The sequence below is a fragment of the Nilaparvata lugens genome, chromosome 1, assembly GCF_014356525.2.
Source record: "Nilaparvata lugens isolate BPH chromosome 1, ASM1435652v1, whole genome shotgun sequence".
Lineage (NCBI taxonomy): Eukaryota > Metazoa > Arthropoda > Insecta > Hemiptera > Delphacidae > Nilaparvata > Nilaparvata lugens.
In genome coordinates, this window is record NC_052504.1 from 33,915,302 (window position 1) to 33,938,329 (window position 23,028).

Genomic DNA, 23,028 nt, shown 5'->3' on the forward strand with positions numbered 1-23,028 from the left:
GAAGACAGATATTGTGTTTATACAGATTAAGAGTTTTTTTTAATAGGAAGACTAAGCACGGACTCCAAAACTAATTGAGAAAATATTGCACTCAATTGAATCCAGATCTTGATACTCACCTCTTCCTTCCCGGAAACAAGACATTATTGTCTTAGTGTAAGATACAAGACAGAACTTGTTGTCTTGCAAAAAAAGTGGTTCACCCCGACACCAGTCCAGGCAACCCCTTTCAACGCCTGCATTAGCACAGCAGCTTCGGTGATCTGAGCCATCTGAAATATCACACAAATCTATATATATAAAAGCGAAATGGCACTCACTCACTGACTGACTGACTCACTCACTCATTCACTCACTCACTCACTCACTCACTCGCATAACTAAAAATCTACCGGACCAAAAATGTTCAAATTTGGTAGGTATGTTCAGTTGGCTCTTTAGAGGCGCACTAAGAAATATTTTGGCAATATTTCAACTCTAAGGGTTGTTTTTAAGGGTTTAAAGTTCGTCTTTTAGCATGTATATTCTTCTTCTCCCAATCTCTTAATTAGAATTGAAATTTCCATATCATATGTTACTATAGAACTATAATCTAGATAGAGTACCTCATCGAAACAGTTGTTAACTGGCAACTAAATTAATAATTTTGTCAGGTTGGCATTAAGTTGAGTTGATTTTGTTAGGTTGGCACCAAGTTGAAGATTTAAATGCATTTATCGCGGAAAAGTTGATTGGGCACTGCTACTTCAATCCTGGGAATATTATATTACTAGCCGTCAGGCTCGCTTCGCTTGCCATATCTGTTTAGCCAGACGTTTAGTCTGGACCCCCGACTGGATTGTCCTAATATTTATAATATGATAAAAATGAAAAAATGCAGGCGAGCGAAGCGAGCCTGCTCATCTCATTCTTGGACGATCCAGTCGGGGGTCCAGGGGGCGGAGCCCCCTGGCTAGACGGATATGGCGAGCGAAGCGAGCCTGACGGCTAGTAATTAATATAAAAAAATATTTTTCATCAGCCTTCCGAGATTATGTAAGATTAAATTGAGTAGTTTCATAAACCATTAGAGTTTCAAGGAGTATCTCAGTATCTTGAATGGAGTGCTAATATAGGCCTACCTGTAACAAAATATCAGAATTATGAGAGAATATTGTGTTATTTTCATTGTTATAGGTATAGGTACTTCAGATTTCAATAAGAGTTTTTGAAGCCATACCTATTATTGATTACTCATTCATTCATTCATCATTTAGTCATTCATTAATTCCAATATTAATGACGATAATATACGTCATTGAATGAAAGAAAGATGGACATAGGCTTACCATTTATAACATAATTTTGGAAAATATATGCTCCAAATTTTAATGAAGGAAGGGAAACTATCATGAAGTTTTATTTATTATTTATGTATACAATATGATAATTTCCACTAGTCTAACAAGATCCATAGTGGTACAAAACAAATGTTTTGGTCTTCTAAACTTTCTAAATTGTCAAGTCATGCATTGATAGAATCATGAATATGAATATGAATAAGAACAATGATGTCATTGAGTGCTCACCACATTACGTATCCTGACAGATACTGGCTGCGTTGCATTTCCAAAAGCATTTTCAGCATGACAATAGTAATCACCTCCATCTTCATCAGAAATTTGTTTTATTGTCAGAGTCATGATCCACTTATCTCCTTCCTGTACAAACAGAAAAAATTGTATTCAATGGCAATGACAGTAAATAAGCAGATAGTCCTAAAGAAAATAAATGAGCATTGAAATAACCTGTAAAGCCTAGGTACTATAGCAAAGGAAAAATAAATCTCAATAATAATTACACTTTTTAAAAAATTTTTGTTTGAAAAATATAATTCGGAATCTCCAACATGAGCCACGCTATATTCACATAATCTTTTAATCTGAGAAAATTCACTACCGTACTGTACTACGATAGCTAATATCAATGACAGGAAAATAAACAAATAATAGTAAAGCTACCCAATTACATAATATGCCATCATAAATTCATAATCAGATTTTACATCATTCAATTTGTTTAGGATGCTATTAAGTTATTTCTAGAACAAAATAGAAATATTATTTATAGCCTTCTGTATTTCACAAAACATCAACTCTGATTAGAAAACTAAATTGAATCATTTCAATTGAATTCTAGGGTACATTATAAGATTTAGAAATATTGTTTATAATCACAAAACATCATCTTAAATTAGAGAACTAAATTGAATAATTACAATCGAATTCTAGTTACCTATATTATAAGATTTCTTACTCTACTATGTTCAAAAATATACCGGTATTATTTTGATAACAATTTCTTCATGGTAGTATGCATTGTAGTCTCAATGATGTTAGTGAATTCTATTCAGATTCTCCCTTTCATTTTATTTATCAGCAATTACATTCTTTGTTTACAGTATACACTGTTGGAACAAGTGTCTAGTCAATGAACTTCTAACATTTTTTTATTTCTATTCTTCAGGTACTGTAACTATCACAGTTTATTTCTCTTAAATTAGACACTCATCTTGTACATTTCTATGTGTTAGAACACTTGTGGAATCACATCTTATCTTATTGTTGAATATTACCTATAAACTCTTAGTAATGAACAAATTTGAGGTTTAATGTGACAATGACAGTATACTTACATCTTGAACTCTCCTTGTGGTGACATCGTACTTTGGCCCCCTTATTACGGGCTTCCTGGAGGAGTAGTCCCTCCAGAACATCATCTTTGGCTCGGGATGTGCGTCGACAATGCACTCCAGTGACACTGTGTCGCCATGCGCAGCCATCGTGATTCCAGACGCTGTCAAGTGAGGCATATCTGCAACAGCAGTCAATCACATTCGTTCATTGATAACTTTGATACACGCATTTACACATTCCACATTCATTGTTTTGTTAAGTTAGAAGTGGGTCTATTTTAACTACCAAAATTTAGAAAAATGTATATTGATATTAAATCGATATTTATCAATTGATATTAGATTGACTAGCTGATTTGACGTTGTCTATAACTGTTATTATGTTGAATGACAATAAAATTCTATTATTATTCGAGGTGGAGATATTGAATAAAACTAGTTCACTGAGGACTACTGTCACATTTACAACCACTCATTTTTCATAACAAAACAGATACATTTCAAATGAAATAACGAATATGCATGGGCAATTGGATTTCAAGTCGTATAATTTAATCGCATTTATATAGAAACGAAATGAAATTCAACTTTCAACTATTCAAATTAATTATCAGCATTGTTTGTTACAATAAATTTTCTGGTGAACATGAATTCTAATAATGTATAAAATTCAATAATAAATTAGGCTGTAGGATATAGTTTGAATAGAAATAAACAGTTACTGCATCAATATAATTCATGATTCCAATTAAGTAACTTGAAGGTTTTCCAGCTGAATTTCATTTGTGGATCATGGTGAAACTTCAAAACGATTTCTCCTATCCAAACATGAACTACGAACAGTATGGTTCTAATATTTGGGTCATCTCTTATAAATGTTGAAATAAAATGAAGAGCAATGATATCAAAAATATTTTGAGTTGAGGAAAGATGCAGGATTTACGCGCAATAATACTTTAAACTTATAATATTTCTTCAGTATAGCTTCAGGATAAATACTGTCTGAGATGATAACATGAGCTCTTGAATGAAAACTATTTTGAGATGAACTCACGGCTTATGACTATCCTTCTCCTAGCTTCCATTGGAGTTCCGAAGCCATTGTCGGCGTAGCAGGAGATGTGGTCCATGTCACGTGTCACGTTGTAGATCACAGTCACCATGTGCCGAGTCACTTCTTGCCTCACCAGTCGGCCGGATATGTACAGCGAAATTGTGGGCATTGGAGTGCCCATCGCAATACATAAGATAGTCATGCTGCTTCCTTCCACCACAAGGTTGATGGGGTGCACCGTAGGAGGCTGAAAATGCCAAATAAATTAGAATTAATTATTTTGCAAGTTCGGCAAAACTGAGATGATATTATATAAATTCATATTCTCTTTTTGATTCAGTGATTTAAGAACAGGGAAATTGAACAATGAAAACTTTGGGATGGAGACAAAATCTCTGGAAATGATGGTCAATGAAATCTTACACAGACCTCTGAAAAATTAAGAATGTCTGGATAGGAAAATCTTTAAATTCTCATTGTTGGCTTGAGATTGACAAATTTTTATCGATGCAAAGATTCAGGAGTCATCAACTCTTTGATGTTCTTCTTTGAATTCTTTTACTCTAAGATAAATTTTACCTCGCATTTCCCAAGCAATTCAGTTAACATTTTTGAACTGAGGAATATTTTTTCATAATCAACATACATTTATTTTCCCACTTCATTGCATTGACTGATATTAATAATTATGGAATAATTTCAGTAACTTACAGTTAATTATTGATATTTCACTCAATAATTTTAATTTTTGAATCATCAAGTGCAACTGGAAAATCATTTTGAAAATAGCCTAATAATTACAATAAGAACTCCATCATTTTATTTGTCACTTTTGTAATTAGTCTTCCAACTTATTAGTTATTTTCAATTCTGTATATTTGGAATGGAAATGACCCTACTTGCACAAAAATTGAGAATAACTTAGCAAGTTGTATTTTTATTTTTGCAGAAACTAATTATATACATTTTTATTTTTAATCTAGTGATTTGATCCACTTTCATTTCAAGTTTCTAAAATAAAATGCCTTTCTTTCTATTATCTAGATTTCACTAGCCACCTTATAAATCATCTTCTCACCTCAACAAATGCAGGATAAGCAGGATCAGTCCATGCGATGAGGGTCTCTGATGGCAAACTGGCTCCCTTCTTCGAAAGAGCAATAACATAGATGATGTACTGGGTGTTCGGAGTCAGGTTTTTCAATATGTAGGTGGTAACTGATGTTTCAAACATGGTAAACTGGTTTTCTGAGCCCGATTTGTAGAAAAGTTTGTAGGTGATCTGCTCGGAAGGCAGGCTGAACTCAGGTGGTTGCCAGGAGATGGTGACGTAGGTGGCACTGTGCACCACCACCGCTAGCGAATGGGGAGGTGATGTCACTCCCGCTATGCCTTTGCCCGTTACATCTGAAAATTAATATAAACAATAGTTCATTCTCTCAATGTTATTGAAGATTGAATTTAAGAATGATTGAAGGATAAGAACTGTAAGTAATATAACACTAAACCCTGAATAATTCGTTGATTTATTATAAGCTTAATATTTTTACTCTTGTCAATATTTTGAGAGCATACATTATCAAGTAAGATGGTGGAAGCCGATTCCAAAAAATGCTATATTTTTTACAATTTATTCATATGTTTCAATCCCAATGTAGACTATTTCCACTAATCAATATCCTATTCACGTTCAATAAATGGCTGCACAGCGGAGACTTTTAAAATAAGAAAATAGTGAAAATAGGAATTTGAAAAATTGTAAAAAGGGAGATTTGTACTCTCATGTCATTCTTGACTATCTCAATGATGAGAAATCGTTTCTCGATAAACCTTAGTGTAGATTCAGGTTCAGGTAGATTTATTTATTCACAAAGGCAACTCTCCACAAGTATTCTGAGCCAAAAGGGAATGTTGAGGAGATGAATAATTACAGTAATACAGTAAAAACGTTTCTATTTGTGATGATTTCATGAATGGATCAATAGATAACGATGAATAGCTTAAATGAAACTTGAGAATGAGTGGCTGTTATAAAATGGGATTTATTATGTTCCACGGCTAAGGCCCGCATACACCATCTTGGCTCAAAAGAAGATGGATCAGCTGGTGGTTTAAAAGTATACGGTAATACAAATGTAACCAAAATGAAAGCGTATATTTCAAGCTTCATGGAAACTTGCTTCGCGTTGAACCTAGATGATGCATTCAGTCTGAACCTAGATGATGCATTCAGCCTAAGAGTTATCGCTTCGGAATTGTATCGTCAAGGAATACTATTAAAATATAGTAACTTTTGAAACTTTTTGGAGAAAGAAAAAACATAAGTACACCAATACATTTTATACCCTGGCGATTAATTTCCTGTATTGAGACCTTCACATTGATCATATAACCGAACTGGAAGAGACTGTCAATGATGAAGTAAATTACTCACTGGTTGCAGTTGCTTTGACAAGCAAAACAGAGGACGGTAGAGACGTTCCATGGGTGTTACGGGAAACTACAAATATGTTGTACAATCCATTAGTTTCGAGACCAGTGATTGTAAAGGTAGTAGAGGTGGTATTTTTTTGCTGTGAACAAGAAAAATACACTGTAAGGAAATTGAAAAAATAAATTTTATTGAAACAGAAATGGAAATTCTTTCTCGCTTGTATATTGCGATTTATGATAAAATATTATTTATCTTGTTGTAGTATTTATCATTAATTTATTATTTATTATGTTGAAATAATTACTCAAATTATGTTAACAGTAGAAATTAAGCGTTCCATAATGACGTTCGCAATCTCCTACAACTCATATACTACTCATTTAAATGTGCATTCAATTATCACATTCGCTTGTCAAAAACTTATACCCTGGAAATATTATTGTCAATGTAACAACCTTACATAATAGTAGTATTTTGCAAGGAGTCTGGTATATGCTATATATGCCTGAAGAATAGGCGATGTAAGAGTAATACTCACATTATCGAGTTTGAGTGAAGTTTCGTGCATTGACGTGTTGTCAACTTTCTTGTAATGTACGACATAGTCGGTGACATTACTGTCCTTTGGTGGCTCCCATCGTATTGTCACATCGTTTTCTGTTACATGGACGGCATGCAGCTCTTCCACTGGTCCGGGAAGAACGCCAGTACCTGAATAGATTAATTCAGTAATTGAATAATTACTGCAGGTAACTAAACAATTTTATTATCTAATAGCCTCCCTGTATTTTTTTAGATTATCATATTATAATTAAAATAGAACCGGTAAATAGAATGAAATTGCATAAAACTCAGCAAAACTGGTTTGAATTTTCACTAAAATAGTATAACTTGAATGGTTATGCTATGGTGCTCATAATAAATATTATTAGTCATGCTTATTTTTAATTGAATATTACACTTGGATATACACAATATCACCTTCAAAATACTACACAGAAAGCTTGCAACCTGTTCTACATGTGGGTCTATATAGTGAGGTCCACGTTATAATGGCAGTATTTGATTAAAGTTGGTATTGCGATCCTTGTCTATCATTGGACAAAGTAGATAGCGCTATCATTCAGTAGCTCTGCAAAGTTGCCAGATCGTATTTCAACAATGTAGAAATATAATTAATAAACAGAATAATCAATCTCAATTATAAAAATGATTTTTTGCCACTAGGTCTACTTTTTATAGAGGACATAGAATAAAAATCTAGATTTTTAATTCTATAATGGAGAAAAGCTGATAGTATTAACAGTGTTCAATCTTCTTGAAATAATTGGTTCTATTTTATTCGTCATTATTTTAACAAGAATGAACAGTTAATACTATCAGCTTTCCTGCATCATAGAATTATATAGATTTCTATTCTTTGCCCTATGTAGAAGGTAGGCCTAGTGGCAAGGGCAACATTGTTCTCCTATCTTTCTCCACTGCCATTATGAAGTGGACCTCACTGTAGTAGCATAGCATGGTGTGGCATAGCATACCTTCCTCGAAGCACTGTACGATGTTGCCGATGTATGGGATGCAGTTAGTGGCGGTGACGATGACCGACTCCAACACGACTCCGGCACACAGCGGCAGACACGTGTCAGGCACGCCACGACGCGAGCAGCAGCCGCGATGGTTACGGCCGCCGGCGCCGCATCTAAACATCACAAATCATCAATGTTAATATACACCAATTAAAGCTAATAATGTACCGTACCGTATTAATTTCAATTTTATTCATGATCCTATCACATTTTCATACTGGATGTACACAAATTTGAATCAAATGTTTTAAATGTTTACATCCCACATTAATTTGAAACATTGAACTTATTTTTATGTATGATGCTCACATGAACCCAGACTTTTGTATGGCTAACCGAAGGGGAAATAGTGGATGTACCAATAACAGTCTTTGGTTCGCTCGTGCGTGTCAGGTGATAAATACCTACATGTCAGGTAATATATAATTAAATGCCCAAATTTAAATAAAAGTTTACTGTTTTAACAGCTCCGTCATTGGATAATATGAGGTCTTGTCGAGTGCATGCTGGTGCAAGACAGCATTTTAGGAGGTGGTCATTTGACTGGATATCGCCACAGTCGCAGTACGGGTCCTCAATCTGCCTCCAAGTTGTGCGATTTTCTTTAGTGCAGGCACACTCTGCTCTGAGGCGGTTTAGAGTTTTCCATTTTCCATATGACAGCTTGGAAGTTGCTCCCTCAACACCAAGTCAGTGGCGTCTGTACTCTCATGCCATAATCTCATTCTTTCCTGTGGTGCAGAGGAGTCCAGCTCCTGTGTCTCTGTCAGAAAGCTGATTTGCAGGAGTGTGAACAAACATTGGGTGTCTGTTGTCGTTAACCTGTCGAGTTCGCTCAGCCCTACCAGCTATCTCTCTTCAGATTGATGGAGGGGCTATCCCACTGATTTGATACATGTAGTGAGTTTTCGTTGGTTTCAGACAACCTGTCACAATTCTGCAGCTTTTATTGAGAGCCACATCTTCCTTCTTAGCGTGGGCTGATCGGCTCCACACAGGACAGGCATATTCCGCAGTGGAGAAACACAGGGCTAAGGCTGTTGTACGCAGAGTATGAGCATCAGCACCCCAGGCAGAGCCAGTCAGTTTGCGTAGAAGTGCATTTCTGGAGTTTACCTTCGTTTTTGTTTTTTTCACAGTGACCTTTGAATGTAAAGCTTCTGTCCAATTGCACACCAAGGTAAGTTGGGTTTGCTACATTGATTGGTGTGCAATTGGACAGAAGCTTGGTGAAACTTTATTAAGTTTTATTCTTGGTAATAACAGTAACTTGGCTCTTATTAAAAGAAATGAAAGAAGAAAAGAAGAAATGTTGGTAATCTAAAGTGAAATTTTGGTATAAAGTTTAAATAGGTACTAAGTTACTAGGTACTTTATTGGACAGTCTTTGGTGAAATAAGATAGACGATGGAACAGAATCTTGAGGGGTTGCTGAGTTATATGATTGTATTCTGGTTCGTTCATAATTAGTAGAAAGGATAAACATTAACCTTAAGAAGTATTGGTGTTTTGCACAACACTATCAAGTAACAATTAATAATATAAATTGTAATAGCAAAGGCAATATAGAGTTAGTTTTAGTTATCCGTGGTTATACAGTTTTAAATTTTTTTATTCTGTAAAACATTACTTCAGATGAAGATGATTTTTTCAAGGAGAGTATTGATACAAATGTTTTTTTTTATATTTCCAATGAAACAACTAATTTTGAGAGTGTTATAAAGAGAGAATGTAGAATACTGCATTCTATGTAGGAGCAAATAAAGTTAAAAATTTTCACATTTAAAATAATACGCTATGGTCTGTTTAATTGTTTAATGATTTATTGTTCGTATGGAACATTGCTTTTTATAATCCACTTGGCAGCAATATCACTTAATGTGTATTCTTAGTAAATTTTTATTGCTGATTCTAATAATGAAAACTTGAATAATAAAATGGTCAATTGATGGGTGAATTATCTTCATTCCTCTATCATGATTTATTGATATTGATCGTTAACTCGTTTCCTCTTTTCAAATAATTTATTGTCCTAATGCTTGTAATAATAATAATACAAAATACTTGTAGCTCTAGTCACTGCCGTTTCTATACATAATGTATAGAGACGGCAATGCTCTAGCTCGATTCATTAGTTCACCTGATGAGCTTGGGCAGTTCTTCGGCGCAGACAGTGGCGAGCTCTTTCATCTTGGACATGCTGGCGTCGTAGGTGCAGACCGGCAGACAGACGTTGCTAAGGCCGGCCGCAATGCAGCACTCGGTCACGTTGTAGTCGTTCACTGAGTCCTCCACTTCTCTCTCGCGCAGCTAACAAAACAAATCACATCAACTTATTGACATCAAAATAGAATTGCGGTATTCGATCTATCAGTACGGTACATAGATGCCATGTACCTAGCTGTGATAAGAGGATGTTGAAAATGTCTTTCACTGGTCCTAATAGTTAAAAGAGCTTTAAACATCTTATAGTAGGTATTAAGGTAAAACGCTATACTAACACAAAATAATAATACGAAGTGTATTGGAATTTATGTGGGTATAGGTAAAAGCCCAAAGAAAATCTGGGATTTCAAATAAAACATTACTAATACTTTAGGTTCTGTCCATAGTGAAAAGTTAACCAAGACTGCATGTCTGCTTCTGATTGTACTGGTAGTTAGCCCCGTAGCGTAGAGAGAGTGTACGGTAGGTTAGGCTGGATCCGGGGGGCCCGGCGGCCAGGTGTCAATGAAGAGATATATTTTTGTTCGTAACTGTGTAAGAAATAAAAAACTACAAATAAGTTGGAGTTATATAATGAGCTATTGGTAAAATGACTAAAGCAATACAAACGCAGCCCAACTAAAATAATAATTTTTCCTATAGTTACCTTGAAAAGTGACAATTCTTGCACTCATTACAGAGAATGCGAAGAATCACTTTTCCGCTCTAGTGCGCAAAGTATTACTTTGCATATTATCTTGCAGCCATCCCAATCAGCTGTTGACATTGTTGGCGTGTATTTTGAATGCGAATTTGTTCAATCTATAATTTTTCTGAGTTTCAAAAAAATTAAAATGAGAACTCATTAAATCATTCATTTTGAATATTATTAATTATTCATTATTTCTAATAATATATTTTTCATTCATAAATTGATTGGTTGAAAAATTATTTAAAAATTAAGATTTACTCAAAATTATTCAAATTTTCAAATTAATTGGATTAATTTAATTTTTAATTTGAATAAATTATCGATCATTAATATTTTCAATTGGATTATCAAGTTTGAAATAAATTAAAGTTGTTATTAATAACAAAATTATACAGACAAACATTTGATGGATTTCAGCCATCATTTTACCCATAATCGACCACTTCTCATATTCAATGGTAACTGTAGGAAAAATTTAATGTGAAATACGAGCGCAAAGTTCCTCTGCTGCACTCAAGAAACCATTCCGCCCGAGCCGTAAACCTTTCTTTCGGTGCAACAAACTGCCACTTTGCGCACTAGTTACACAAATAACTATTTCAAGGTTCATGTTTCCCAGGTTTTAATGTAAACCATAATATTGGAAGTGTGACTTCTCGGTTTACAGCTGTTAAGAAAATCAATGAAATGTTCAGTTTTCTGTGGATGCATCAGAAGCTCCAAACAGGTTAGCTATGTAACCAGATTAAAACATGGACTGCACTGTACAAAAATCATGAGGTTGAAGAAGAGCTCATTCCAGAGATGGGACATTTCAAATGCATCCAGCCAGCAAACTTTGGTGCCAACCTGAAACCTAGGATTACGGTATTGGATCTCCTCGTTCAACAGAAGATTTCCAGCCTTTATCCCAGTGTAATGATTGCTTTGAGGATTTTCTGCACTTTGCCAATAACTGTTGCTGAGGCTGAGAGGTCATTCAGTTTGCTGGCACGTGTGAGAAATGTTCAACGATCCACCATGTCTCAAGATCGACATTCAAGCCTAGGGGTGCTGGCATTAGAAAGTGAACTAGCGCGAAGGTTGGACTTCAGCAGAGTCGTTGATAATTTTGCTAGTCGTAAAGCAAGGAAAGTTAATTTCTAAATATAGTTATGATATATGTTTCAAAGAATTAAATTGGTATTCTGTCTCACTAGTATTTTTCTGTGCTTTTAATCCTTCAGATTTTTGCCATATTTTCACTACATGAAACATAAATATGTGTGTAATAGATACATACTTGAATAATTATAAAATTAGTGATATGTAATTCCATTATCCTAATGAACAGAGAGAATATTCGTGTATCATAAGTAACGTTGAAAACATTGTGATCGTGTGTAGGTCATTTGGTGTTTCGTTTTAGTGATCAAGTACCGGTACTGTATCAATTATTGTATAAATATGTAGGGGCCCGTTATGGGTCTAGTCGTGGGGCCCACCACGGCTCTCTACGGCCCTGTTGGTAGTATATATAGGTAATGCTTAATATTGATTGATAGATTGAATATAAATTCATTTTGGAATTCATAGAGTACCTTTTGAAAAAAATTATAGAAAGAAGGGAGTGGGTAAAGCACTTCATCTTTAGGATCAGAACGAAAATCTGTTCTATTTGGTGACAAAGGATCAACCCCAGGAAGGATCCACATATCAGGCTTTGTGGCAAAGTCTAATGCATCTGCAGACGCATTATATTTTAAATTATAATTAATTATGAGTAACTAATTTATTATGAGTTACAATTTATTATGAGTATAATCATTATGTATCACTCATTTGAATAATAAGAGTAAAAAGTAAAGAGTAAGAGTAAGCACAAGCACCAAGCACAAGTAAGTGCATAGGTATGCATGGGTAGTTTGCATCCCAGGCACCACAGAAGTATTTTTTCTGTATTTTAGTCGTCACTTATTTGCAGTCAAATACAATAATCGAGTTGCTGAAATAAAATGTTATTCTCACCTTACTCAAAGTATCGAAGACGACCCTCTGTGACGGTTCCCCAGCACCATGGTCATTGACAGCGGTCACATACACTTCATACAAAGAGTCGCTCTTCAGCGAAGTCAGTATGTGGGGTGGTTGAACCTGAACAAAACAAATTGCACGGAATTAGGCTTCATTTACAGATAAATAACTCCCAACAGAGTAGTATGATTATGCTTCCTAATTTTCTAGTTGTTATGTTTAAAATTGTACATTTTCCAAAAAGATACTGCCTATTTCCCTTTTTCAGTGGAACATTTAATTTTTTACAAAAAACAGTTGGAATGATTTTTATTTTTTCTCAAGTAGTTGTAATTGAATTTTGAGGATTTTGAAGCATTTGTACGGCTTAAAATAAAATTGAAGGCTAATTCAGTTATTTATAGAAAAGAGGAGAATGATAGATTATTTCAGAACATTTTCGATTGACACGTTATTCTCATTCTTGAACGTTATCACTTTCATTTTCTACGTTCTCTTTCGTGTATTGAAATTTGAAATTCATACGAACTAAGAAGATTATAGGCTATTGATGACTGATATACTTACGTCTTCAATATGAGGTACTCCGATAAACGGTAGACCTATATTAATCTCATGAATAAATGCTACGATGAAGGCCATTAAAATTGAGAGTTGTTTTCAGTAAAGTACTATTAAATTTTTCACGACTATTACAAAAATTTATATCTGGTAACTTAATGTAGACCTTTGCAATAAAGCAAAGAAAAATTATGTACGAGTATTGTCTATGTCTACAGCTTTTTTATAATGCAATGTGTATAATTCTAATCGTATATATAGGCTACCTACCTGAAAAATTAACATTTTCTTGTTCAGACGCTGTGTTTCCAAGTATGACAACAAAATAGATGATATACGCACTGCTAACTTGACTTGAAGGAAGTTGAAGGTTGTGTGCACGGTATGATGATATTATGATATGATATCAATCAAAACGTTTACATCACATTGTGCGAAGAAATGAGGGTATTGTAGTATTTCTCTGGGTAGAGGGGTCAATAGTATATTTCATAGTATAGTACTAATTCATTATCGTAGTATGAATAAGAATTTTCATCACATAGGTGGGGAGACCCAGGTTATATATCCCACCTCACCGTACTAATCTTCTAATTTGGATTAATTGCCCACTGAACATTGTAATTATTCTAAGCAACAATTATCACTCAAATTATGCTATTTTTTAAATAGAAATATCGATTAATAATTGGTGGATTCACGACGAATAAGAGTCAACCTTATTCTACTCTCTGGACACTCGGAATGGAGAAATTAGTGAGTCTTAATGAAGAGTCTGAATAATGAGATTGAGTGTCATTCATTGAAGTGTCTGTCTATTCAATACTCAACCTTATTCTACTTTATTCCACCTTATTCTACTATTCTACTTTATTTTATTCATTTCTAACTTACTTTACTCATTCTAACTTACTTTACACATTCAAACAAAGTATACCCTCCTGAATTTATTCGATGTTGATTGATGATTGATGTTACCTGAAATAGTTGAAGTTGAGCTCGGTGACATTGCCAGAACAGAGCTCCTGACAGAGCTCGGGCAGACCCCGGGCGCGACAGCAGGGCCGGTGGTCGATGCCGTTGGCCAGACAGGAGAAGGTCTGCTCCGCCCAGGGCGCACAGATCATCAGGTCCGTCACCGCCGCCACCACTGTCGAGTTCATGCCGCACAGCTTGTCCAGGCACCTGCCAACAACACCATTTCAAGTTCAAAAAACAACAATTCATTCACGGTTTTAATCCATTTATTTTATTTCTACAAGAAAGCACAAATCAGTTGTTGTCATTGATTTATTTTATTTTACAAGAGAAAACATAGATCGGGAGAGAAAAACTAAGGGTACCTTGTACTATTTCTCGCCCAAATCTAGATAACATTGAAAAGTACGAAATGGGGTTATATCTTTTAGGGTTTGAATTTCACAAAATTTAGATATTCATTCTCTACATCAGACATATTATATAAAATTAATAGTGAAAATCTCGTAGGATTGTGGGTAACTCAAGACTCCTCTCAAAAGTTCGTTTTCGTATAAATCAGACATATTATATAAAATTAATAGTGAAAATCTCGTAGGATTGTGGGTAAGACCGGACTCCTCTCAAAAGTTCGTTTTCGTATAAAGTTTATATCTAACCTCATTTAATAGATGTCCTCTTTGGAAACTGTAGGGTGTGTCTTGTAATAGAGAAAAATAATTGAGAACTATGATTATATTAATGAAAAGATCAAGATTTTGAAAATATTTTCAATCCAAGGTGAAAACTATCAACAGTTTTCACATTGGATTAAAAATATTTTCAAAATCTTGATATTTTCATTAAAGTAATCATAGTTCTCAATTATTTTTCCTCATCAGTTATTCATCCATTAGTTATAATATTTCAAACACTATAATCATAGAAATGATGAGGAAATCAATAATCTGATCAAGTAATTGAATGATTATTATTGACCAGTAGACATTGAGAATAAATCAAAATTCAAACTAAGCTAAACTGAAAAATATGTTAAGAACTATAACAAGATACAACTTTTGAAGCTCTTCAAAATAGGAGAGTGCTATTTGAAAACATTCCGAGATCTACATCCTTTTAACATTATTTGTTTGAGTTTGACAACTTGATGACTGTATGATAGAAGGTTTCCTCATTCAGATTTTTTGCTCTTACTCTCCTGTAAAATTGTGTGAAATGCAGTTAGTAGTATGTGACACTCTCAGCCGATGTATGATATGAAGATAGGCCTCATGATGAACAGATGAGAAATAACTATAAACCCTGAACAGTATATTAGGCAGATATACATTGAGAACGACATAAATATAGAGTTAGTACTCTTGACGTGTATGCTATTGAGGGGAATCAATAGACGTGAGTAATATTATAATGAACTAGCCGTCAGGCTCGCTTCGCTCGCCATATCCGTCTAGCCAGGGGGCTCCGCCCCCTGGACCCCCGACTGGATCGTCCAAGAATGAGATCAGCAGGCTTGCTTCGCTCGCCTGCATTTTTCATTTGGGCATTTTTATCATATGTTAGGACGATCCAGTCGGGGGTCCAGACTAAACGTCTAGCTAAACGGATATGGCGAGCGAAGCGAGCCTGACGGCTAGTAATATAATATTCCTAGGAATAGCTCTGATTGAAGCAGCAGTGCCCAATCAATTTTCCCGCGATAAATGCATTTCAATCTTCAACTTAGTGCCAACCTAACAAAGTCAACTCAACCTAATGACAACCTGACAAAATTATTAATTTAGTTACCAGTTAACAACTGTTTCGAAGAGGTACTCTCTCTAGATTATAGTTCTATATTAACATATGATATGGCCTTTTCTCAATTATAATTAAGAGAATAAGAAGAATATACATGCTAAAAGACATACTTTAACCCCCTAAAAACCACTCTTAGAGTTAAAATATTGCCAAAAGAGTGCCTAATTTCTTAGTGCGCCTCTAAAGGGCCAACTGAACATTCCTACCAAATCTGAACGTTTTTGGTCCGGTAGATTTTTAGTTCTGCGAGTGAATGAGTCAGTCAGTCAGTCAGTCAGTGAGTGAGTGCCATTTCGCTTTTATATATATAGACGACTGGAAGAGCTATACTATAGTGTCTATGGACAGAGCGTTATTGAGAGAAATGATTGTAAATACGAACGTTGTGTGCGTGACACCCTTCTCGTAGCAGCACCCCCTGACGTCAGGCAGGTTGGGGGGAGCCTTGCCGGCCTTCTGCCTGCTCTGGCCGGGGATGAGGGTGAGCGACCGCACTGGGTAGGAGGGCAGACTGCTGCCGTGTACGTTCTTCGCTATCACTGTGACTTCGTACATTGTCAGCGGTGTCAGTCCATCTATAACGATCGACTGCTCTTCTTTGTTCACCTGCAATTCAAAGTAAATAATATTACGAATAACGAAAATAATTTGCATTAATAGGATGCAATTTTCAATGCTAGACACTCCAAGTCCGAGAGCTTGCAGTTCAAGTGTTATTCAACGATAAGATAATTATTTTCTCATACATGCAGCTTTATTTAGAGAATGCTTGATATGGAATGCCATATTTATTCAATATTTGAATGTAATTATACATTTTATTAATTCAATCACAAATCATATCGGCCTAGCTGTGACTGTGAGAGAGTAACAGGCTTGGCCCAAAACTGTTCTTCTCCCAAATTCAAAAAACAGTAACATTTCCAAGAGATAAGCTGTAGGCTATTCTACCTCCAAAAATATAATTCTATGATTTGTAGCTTAGGCTTGATGGAATAACAAATCTCAGACTGAGTTTTTGGACCAATCTACTTGTTTCTAATTTTGATAGATGATCTCTTTTTGTCTGGTTACTTTGTCATTATTGCAGCATGTATTATTCAAGATTGGAGGTAATGATACATGATGATTTTGATGAAGCTATATTGCTTTGGTTTAGACATAATAAGATATTGCCTTATCTTTCCAAAGCCAAACACATATTGTTTACATTAACAACATAATGGAAATTGCTTTCTGCACAGAGGTCAACTGGTGCTCGTAGCCGTTTATAATTATACAAAAAATTGGAGTTTGTGATGTGGGGGATAAATCGGTGGATATGAACATACTGTTATTAATTTCTAAATGCTTGTCTAACTGTAAGGTCCCTATTGTTTTAAAGTTCTGCATCCTACATATTTGCTGATTGTGTTCAGTGAGAAATTGTTAATCAGAAACAGAGAGTGTAGAATGTATACCGTAATCTATAACTCTATAGTGTTGTGTATTCTATACTCTATAGGTACTCACTAAGAATATTTCTATTCCAAACTAAAATATGCTAAAATAATGGAAAGCGACGTAGAGATGATAATAGGACATCAAGTGAAGCTTACGGAATCATCCTCACAACGTAAAATTCAGCAAGATAAGCTCCTCGGTTTTCTACATAGTCACCTCAACTTTTTTCAAAATCTCACAATTATTGTGGTTGCTTAGTAACCACAGTGGTTACAATGATTTTACTGAAATCAAAGCCACTGAGGTAAGGAGGAGAGTAGATATTATTACTACAATGAGCGATGTTGAATCTATGAATAACATGCAAGTTAAAGTCAAGATTGTGTCAATCCTGATACATTATAGATTGATATTGAATATCATCCTTCGACAAGGAAATATATGTGAAGAGACATAGACTATTCCTGAGAATATAAAAACTAAAAATATCGATGCAATTAAAAGATTTAATTGTTTTATGCAAGTTAATGTTTGAACTTACCTTCACTTGTACACTATGTGGCGTTATAACCGATTGACTAGAATTGTTGCTAGTTTCAGCGCTTTGTGTGTCTATCGATGAGGGGTCGAATGACTTGAGCATGGTGACGTTGACGACATACTTGGTGACTGTGTGCGAGTTGTCGAATGGAGGCATCCACGAAATGTTCAGAGACTTATCAGTGAGAGGCAGCACTTCTATATCAAGCGGCGCACTAGGCAGGATTTCTGAAAATACAATAATTACAAACTCATTCAGTCATCAATTTATTGTTAATGATTTATGGGATTATACGTTTAAAAAGTGTAAATAATGAGAAAAAAGCATATTCAATTTTTTTCAAATAATGTAGGCGGGTTGGCCTATTAATTCGATATGGTCAATAAAGTACAGTTGAAAGTTGTGATGAGAGTGATTTTATAAACAAGAAAAACGTTATAGGATTCAGAATTGCTGGAGAGTAGAAATGTATAGAAGATAAAATCTCCATAAATATATAGTGTTTGGTACATGCAATTCAAATTAATGTAACATTAATCAACGTGCTTCTACCAAATTTCTCTGTGAGTTGATTATAGCCTAACTTTGATTTGAGATAGTTTATTTGCTCTTAAAACTTATATAGTGTACTCAGGATTTCTGATGAACGATTTTCAAGCTAAAGTTGGACAGGGAAGCTGAGCATCAGTAGAGATACACGGCCCCACAAGATGCCAAATTATCAGTCGTAACTTAATAATAAGTAACTTAATAGACACGATTGTAATGGTCTAATTAATCACATTTTTCTTCATTTTGCTCAGTTTTTACACATTCAAAGTATGATAAACTCGTAATAAGTCACTATTTGAAGTATAAAAAGGAACTGAATGGAGTGACACTGACACAATAGCCAACTTATACCACGTTCGCTGAAGATTTTCATTTGGACAGACAAGGTCTTATATTAAGTTATGTAAAAAGCTGATTGTGCCTCGAAATGGAAGCAATAACTTACCAATTCCCTCCACAATACAGGCGAGGGTTTGTTCCGTGTAAGCCGAGCAAGAGAAATGCGTTTTTATATTGTCTGTGATCATTGTGTACTCTCCTCGACAAACATCTTGGCAAATATCAGGCACGCCTTCGTCTATGCAGCAAGGAACATGGTTTCTCATATCTGAAATCAATCGATTCATTCGCTCTTACTCATTCATATATGAACTTGTTCAATGTTCAATGAATTCAATGTTTTGATTCAAATATAATTTGGGAAAATAATGAATAATTGCTATGGGCAAAATTTATTCATCGAATGTTGTCATGATAAACGTTGAGTGTTTTATGAGTATATAAATATTGAATATTGAAGCACTCGAACTATTATTTTATTTGTATGGCTCATAAGCAAGTTAGATCAAAATGCTAGTACTGTATATTGGATAACAATTATTATTGTTATAAAAGTGCAATAAATTGGAACAATCAATCAATCAAGTTTTATTGAACAAAATATTTACATTGGAGGTCCCACTAAACCCGAAGGTTTTTCAGTAGGTGCCTATATAAGTATACATAGTAAATTATAGAATCGTACATTACAAAGAAACAAAATTAACAAATTTGATAAGAGGAAGAGAAAAAAAATTTTTGCATGCAAAGGGAAGTTGGGAAGTAAGAAGAGGATGTAGAGGAAGGATCGTGGTGAGGAAGGTAAACCTATCTAGGAACTAGAATAATAAAATTTAAGAAAAGAAATTAGATAAACTACTCAATGTAAAAGAAAAATATCAATCAAATCAAATCATAAATCATAAAAAATGAGTATTCACTATTTATGAAAACAAAAATTATAATAAACATACATGGGGGAAAAATTGAGAAATGAAGTTTGAATTTCAAGAAATAATTATAAGTGGTCGCTCTAGCTGGCGGCAGTGACTCAATAAAATTAATGTACCAGAAAAATCTCTGCTAGCTGTTTCTTTATATGAGATTATTGTTATTTATTACATAGCTAAGAACATCAATTTTTGAATAATCTCGAATATTCAGAGGCAATTTATTGAATAATAATTTAGGAAGTATGTAGAGAAGTGATCTTTTTCCATATATATTTCTAAATCGAGGTAACTGATACCAGATAACTGGTGATCTTAAATTGTAAGGAGATGGTGGAGCAAAGGATCTGTATTGAATATTATTCTTGAAAGATATTATAATCTTGTAAATATAGAAATTCTTTGGAGTTAGTGTATGGTAAAAAAATTGTACATTAGAAAGATTATTGAAGTTAATATTTAAGTTGATAAACAGTAATGCTTTTATACAAAGCTGGAACTGCAAGTGAGATAACAAAAAATTAATTGTTAAGGTGAAATTGTGTAAAATCTATAATAGCTATTTATGTATTAAGAGCGTAATGCGCGACTTTATCGCTCGCGCAAAACAGTTGCAAGAGCGATAAAGAAGCATTACGCGCGAATTACACACAACATTTTTTCTACAACTGCCCAAACCTGTTAAATTACTTATATCTGGCGGAGTTAATAATAATTCGTCTTCACTGATATCCATCCATCATGGCTGCAGAGTGCAGAATCTGCAGAACCGGTACAATTACCGACTTTTTAGGTTAAGATCTAACCTACTTTTGGCGAGCTGCTTATCATCAGCTCATTAGCGAGCATAAAGAAAAACTTCTGCGCATGCGCGAATGATTAGTGAGCGTAAAGAAAATTTACTACGCATGCGCAGAAGGTTAGCGAGCGAAAAAGTAGATTCTCCTCAGAAATAAGCTGTTTTACGAGGAGAATTGAGTATGTAAATTCTTTTTTTACGTGCAGTTGTAGAGAAACTTACTTATAAAATTGAATTTATTCTGATCTAATTCATTATTATACTCTGAGGACTACCGTACTGTAGATTCTCCAAAAATGGCAAAATTTTGTTCAATCTCAGTGCAAAATGTAATAAAACATTTATTTTGTTTTCTTCATTTAGAGTTTTCAAAACATGAAATCTCATTATTTGTCTTTGGTTAAAATCGTTGCTAAGATAAGAATGGAGTTTTTTTAAAGAAGGCTTCTCTGATTGGTTCTAGTGGCATTTAATCAGGATCGGAAGTTAACAGACTTTTGTGCAACCGGGTGTCAGTTTGAAAAAGAGCTCATTTATCGAAAATTGTCAAACAGTCAAAGTTACTTGTCAAGTCGCCATTCTTGAATAAAATTTGAAGTGATTACCAGATATTGATGAGTATAACATGTTTTACTAAACAGTTTATGCTATTCTTCAATATAGAGTTATATTGGTGTTACCTGCCATACAGCGCACAATAGCTGGAAAGTCGGCCTCACAGTGTTCAGGGTCCTGACCAGTGTTGCCGTCGAGGATGCTCTGGATGTTGCAGAAGCCGAGGCAACCAGTGGACACGTTGCTGGCAACACAGCAGTCGGTGTAGTTGTGCTCCCGCATCGTGGCATATGTCACCTCGTCCACGTCTGTCAGCACGGTAGGAGGTGGCTGCAGGTTCCTCGAGAGCACTGCAGCAGTAGCAATCGATTCATTGCAAACTGTATACTTTATAATAATATTATTCTAATGTGATTCTAATTTCCAACTTTTTAATCTTTTGTTATTATTATTATTAAGGATTAATAAACGATTTTTATTTTTGATTGGAAACTGGAATGGGAATTGAATCATTGATTTAAGTGGAAATGAATCTACAGAAACGCACTACTTTAGGCTTGAACATGAACAAACCCATCATCATCATCTTCACTTCAGGGATTAGGTTTATTAATGGACCTGTTCCGGTACCCATCTCTTTCTTGGTCTCCCTACATCTCTTTTTCCTGTAGGTCTATAGTTTTGGACTACAACGGGAATTCTTCCAGGTGGCATTCTATCCAAATGACTGCACCAGTTGCGTCTATTTTGAATAATTCTTTCATGTAGAGGAGCAACCAATAAACCCTGTTTTATATCAGTGTTTCTTATTCTATCAACTCTAGTGCAGCCAAATACACTCCTTAGAAACCTCATTTCTGCAGCTTGAATTCGACTGTTCATTCTACGTGTGTGAATCCAATTCTCACTTCCATATAGGAGAGTCGGAACTGCAATGGTATTATAGAACTTTATTCTGGTTTCTTGTCTTGATTTATTTTTGAGGTTTCTATGTATAGTGCCACATATTTTCTGAGACTTTGAAATTTTATTGTATACATCAATAACTGTATCATATTTGGGAACAAACCCAAAATTCACAATAGACATTGTACCAATCAGAATAAAAACTATTTTCCTATCACTTATGCAATTGACTTGTATTCTAATAGAATCTCTCATTCAGTCGTATTTCCACATTTTATTCACTTCAATTCAGAGGAAATAGTCAATACTTGTATTGATCTCTTTATCTCTTTTATCCATGTACTATACGAAGAGCATGGAATATGTGTTAATTCATTTCTGTGGTCAACCCCAAACTTTCAATGCATTCTAAGGAGGCTGCAAAAGGAAGCCCGGTTACTTCTAGTGGCATACTACTATGACTCTCAATTACATGATGACTAATTGGGAGCTCATTCAGAATCATGATTTGTGTTGAGTGAAGTAGAAAGTTGAGAAACTTGCATTTACCAGTTTCAATTGAATTCCCAATTGAGTTTATACGATATTCGCTACGTTTTGAATGGCAGGGAAGCGTTTCAATAAAACTTGCATTGGAATGGAATCATTCGAGTGGATTGTTCAATTGATTGCATAAATGCGAAAGCTCCACATTCACATAACATTGAATCAACAATGAAGAGCTTCAAAAGTAGTATGCTGATGTCTGAAAACAGATTGAGTTTTGTGCGAAACAGGGCAGGTTCAATAACATTGCTTTCGAATTGTTTGTTCGATGAAGGGAGAGCGTGTAGTTGATCCACTCCTGATCGCTGAGTGAGTTTAACGCAAGGTTTATTTGAGCTCTAGCACGATTTAAATTTGCCAACTGAAATTGAATCTGCAGCCCAGATGCAGAACTATGAAAC

General features: G+C 34.8%; 1 protein-coding gene across 1 annotated transcript in view; it reads right to left on the reverse strand.

The window, feature by feature from the left end:
- LOC111044522 (Ig-like and fibronectin type-III domain-containing protein 2) overlaps positions 1-23,028 on the reverse strand; it is a 325,827-nt gene that overhangs the window by 15,145 nt on the left and 287,654 nt on the right. Inside the window, exons 9-24 of the mRNA XM_039423891.1 lie at positions 21,301-21,525; positions 18,999-19,160; positions 18,002-18,228; positions 16,400-16,623; positions 14,218-14,424; positions 13,663-13,702; positions 12,673-12,798; positions 9,889-10,058; positions 7,701-7,861; positions 6,701-6,873; positions 6,163-6,301; positions 4,807-5,135; positions 3,729-3,975; positions 2,675-2,853; positions 1,565-1,700; positions 120-290 (exon numbers count right to left, since the gene is read on the reverse strand). Coding sequence (XP_039279825.1) covers positions 120-290; positions 1,565-1,700; positions 2,675-2,853; positions 3,729-3,975; positions 4,807-5,135; positions 6,163-6,301; positions 6,701-6,873; positions 7,701-7,861; positions 9,889-10,058; positions 12,673-12,798; positions 13,663-13,702; positions 14,218-14,424; positions 16,400-16,623; positions 18,002-18,228; positions 18,999-19,160; positions 21,301-21,525 — 2,916 coding nt within the window. The remainder of the gene's footprint in view (positions 1-119; positions 291-1,564; positions 1,701-2,674; positions 2,854-3,728; positions 3,976-4,806; positions 5,136-6,162; positions 6,302-6,700; positions 6,874-7,700; positions 7,862-9,888; positions 10,059-12,672; positions 12,799-13,662; positions 13,703-14,217; positions 14,425-16,399; positions 16,624-18,001; positions 18,229-18,998; positions 19,161-21,300; positions 21,526-23,028) is intronic.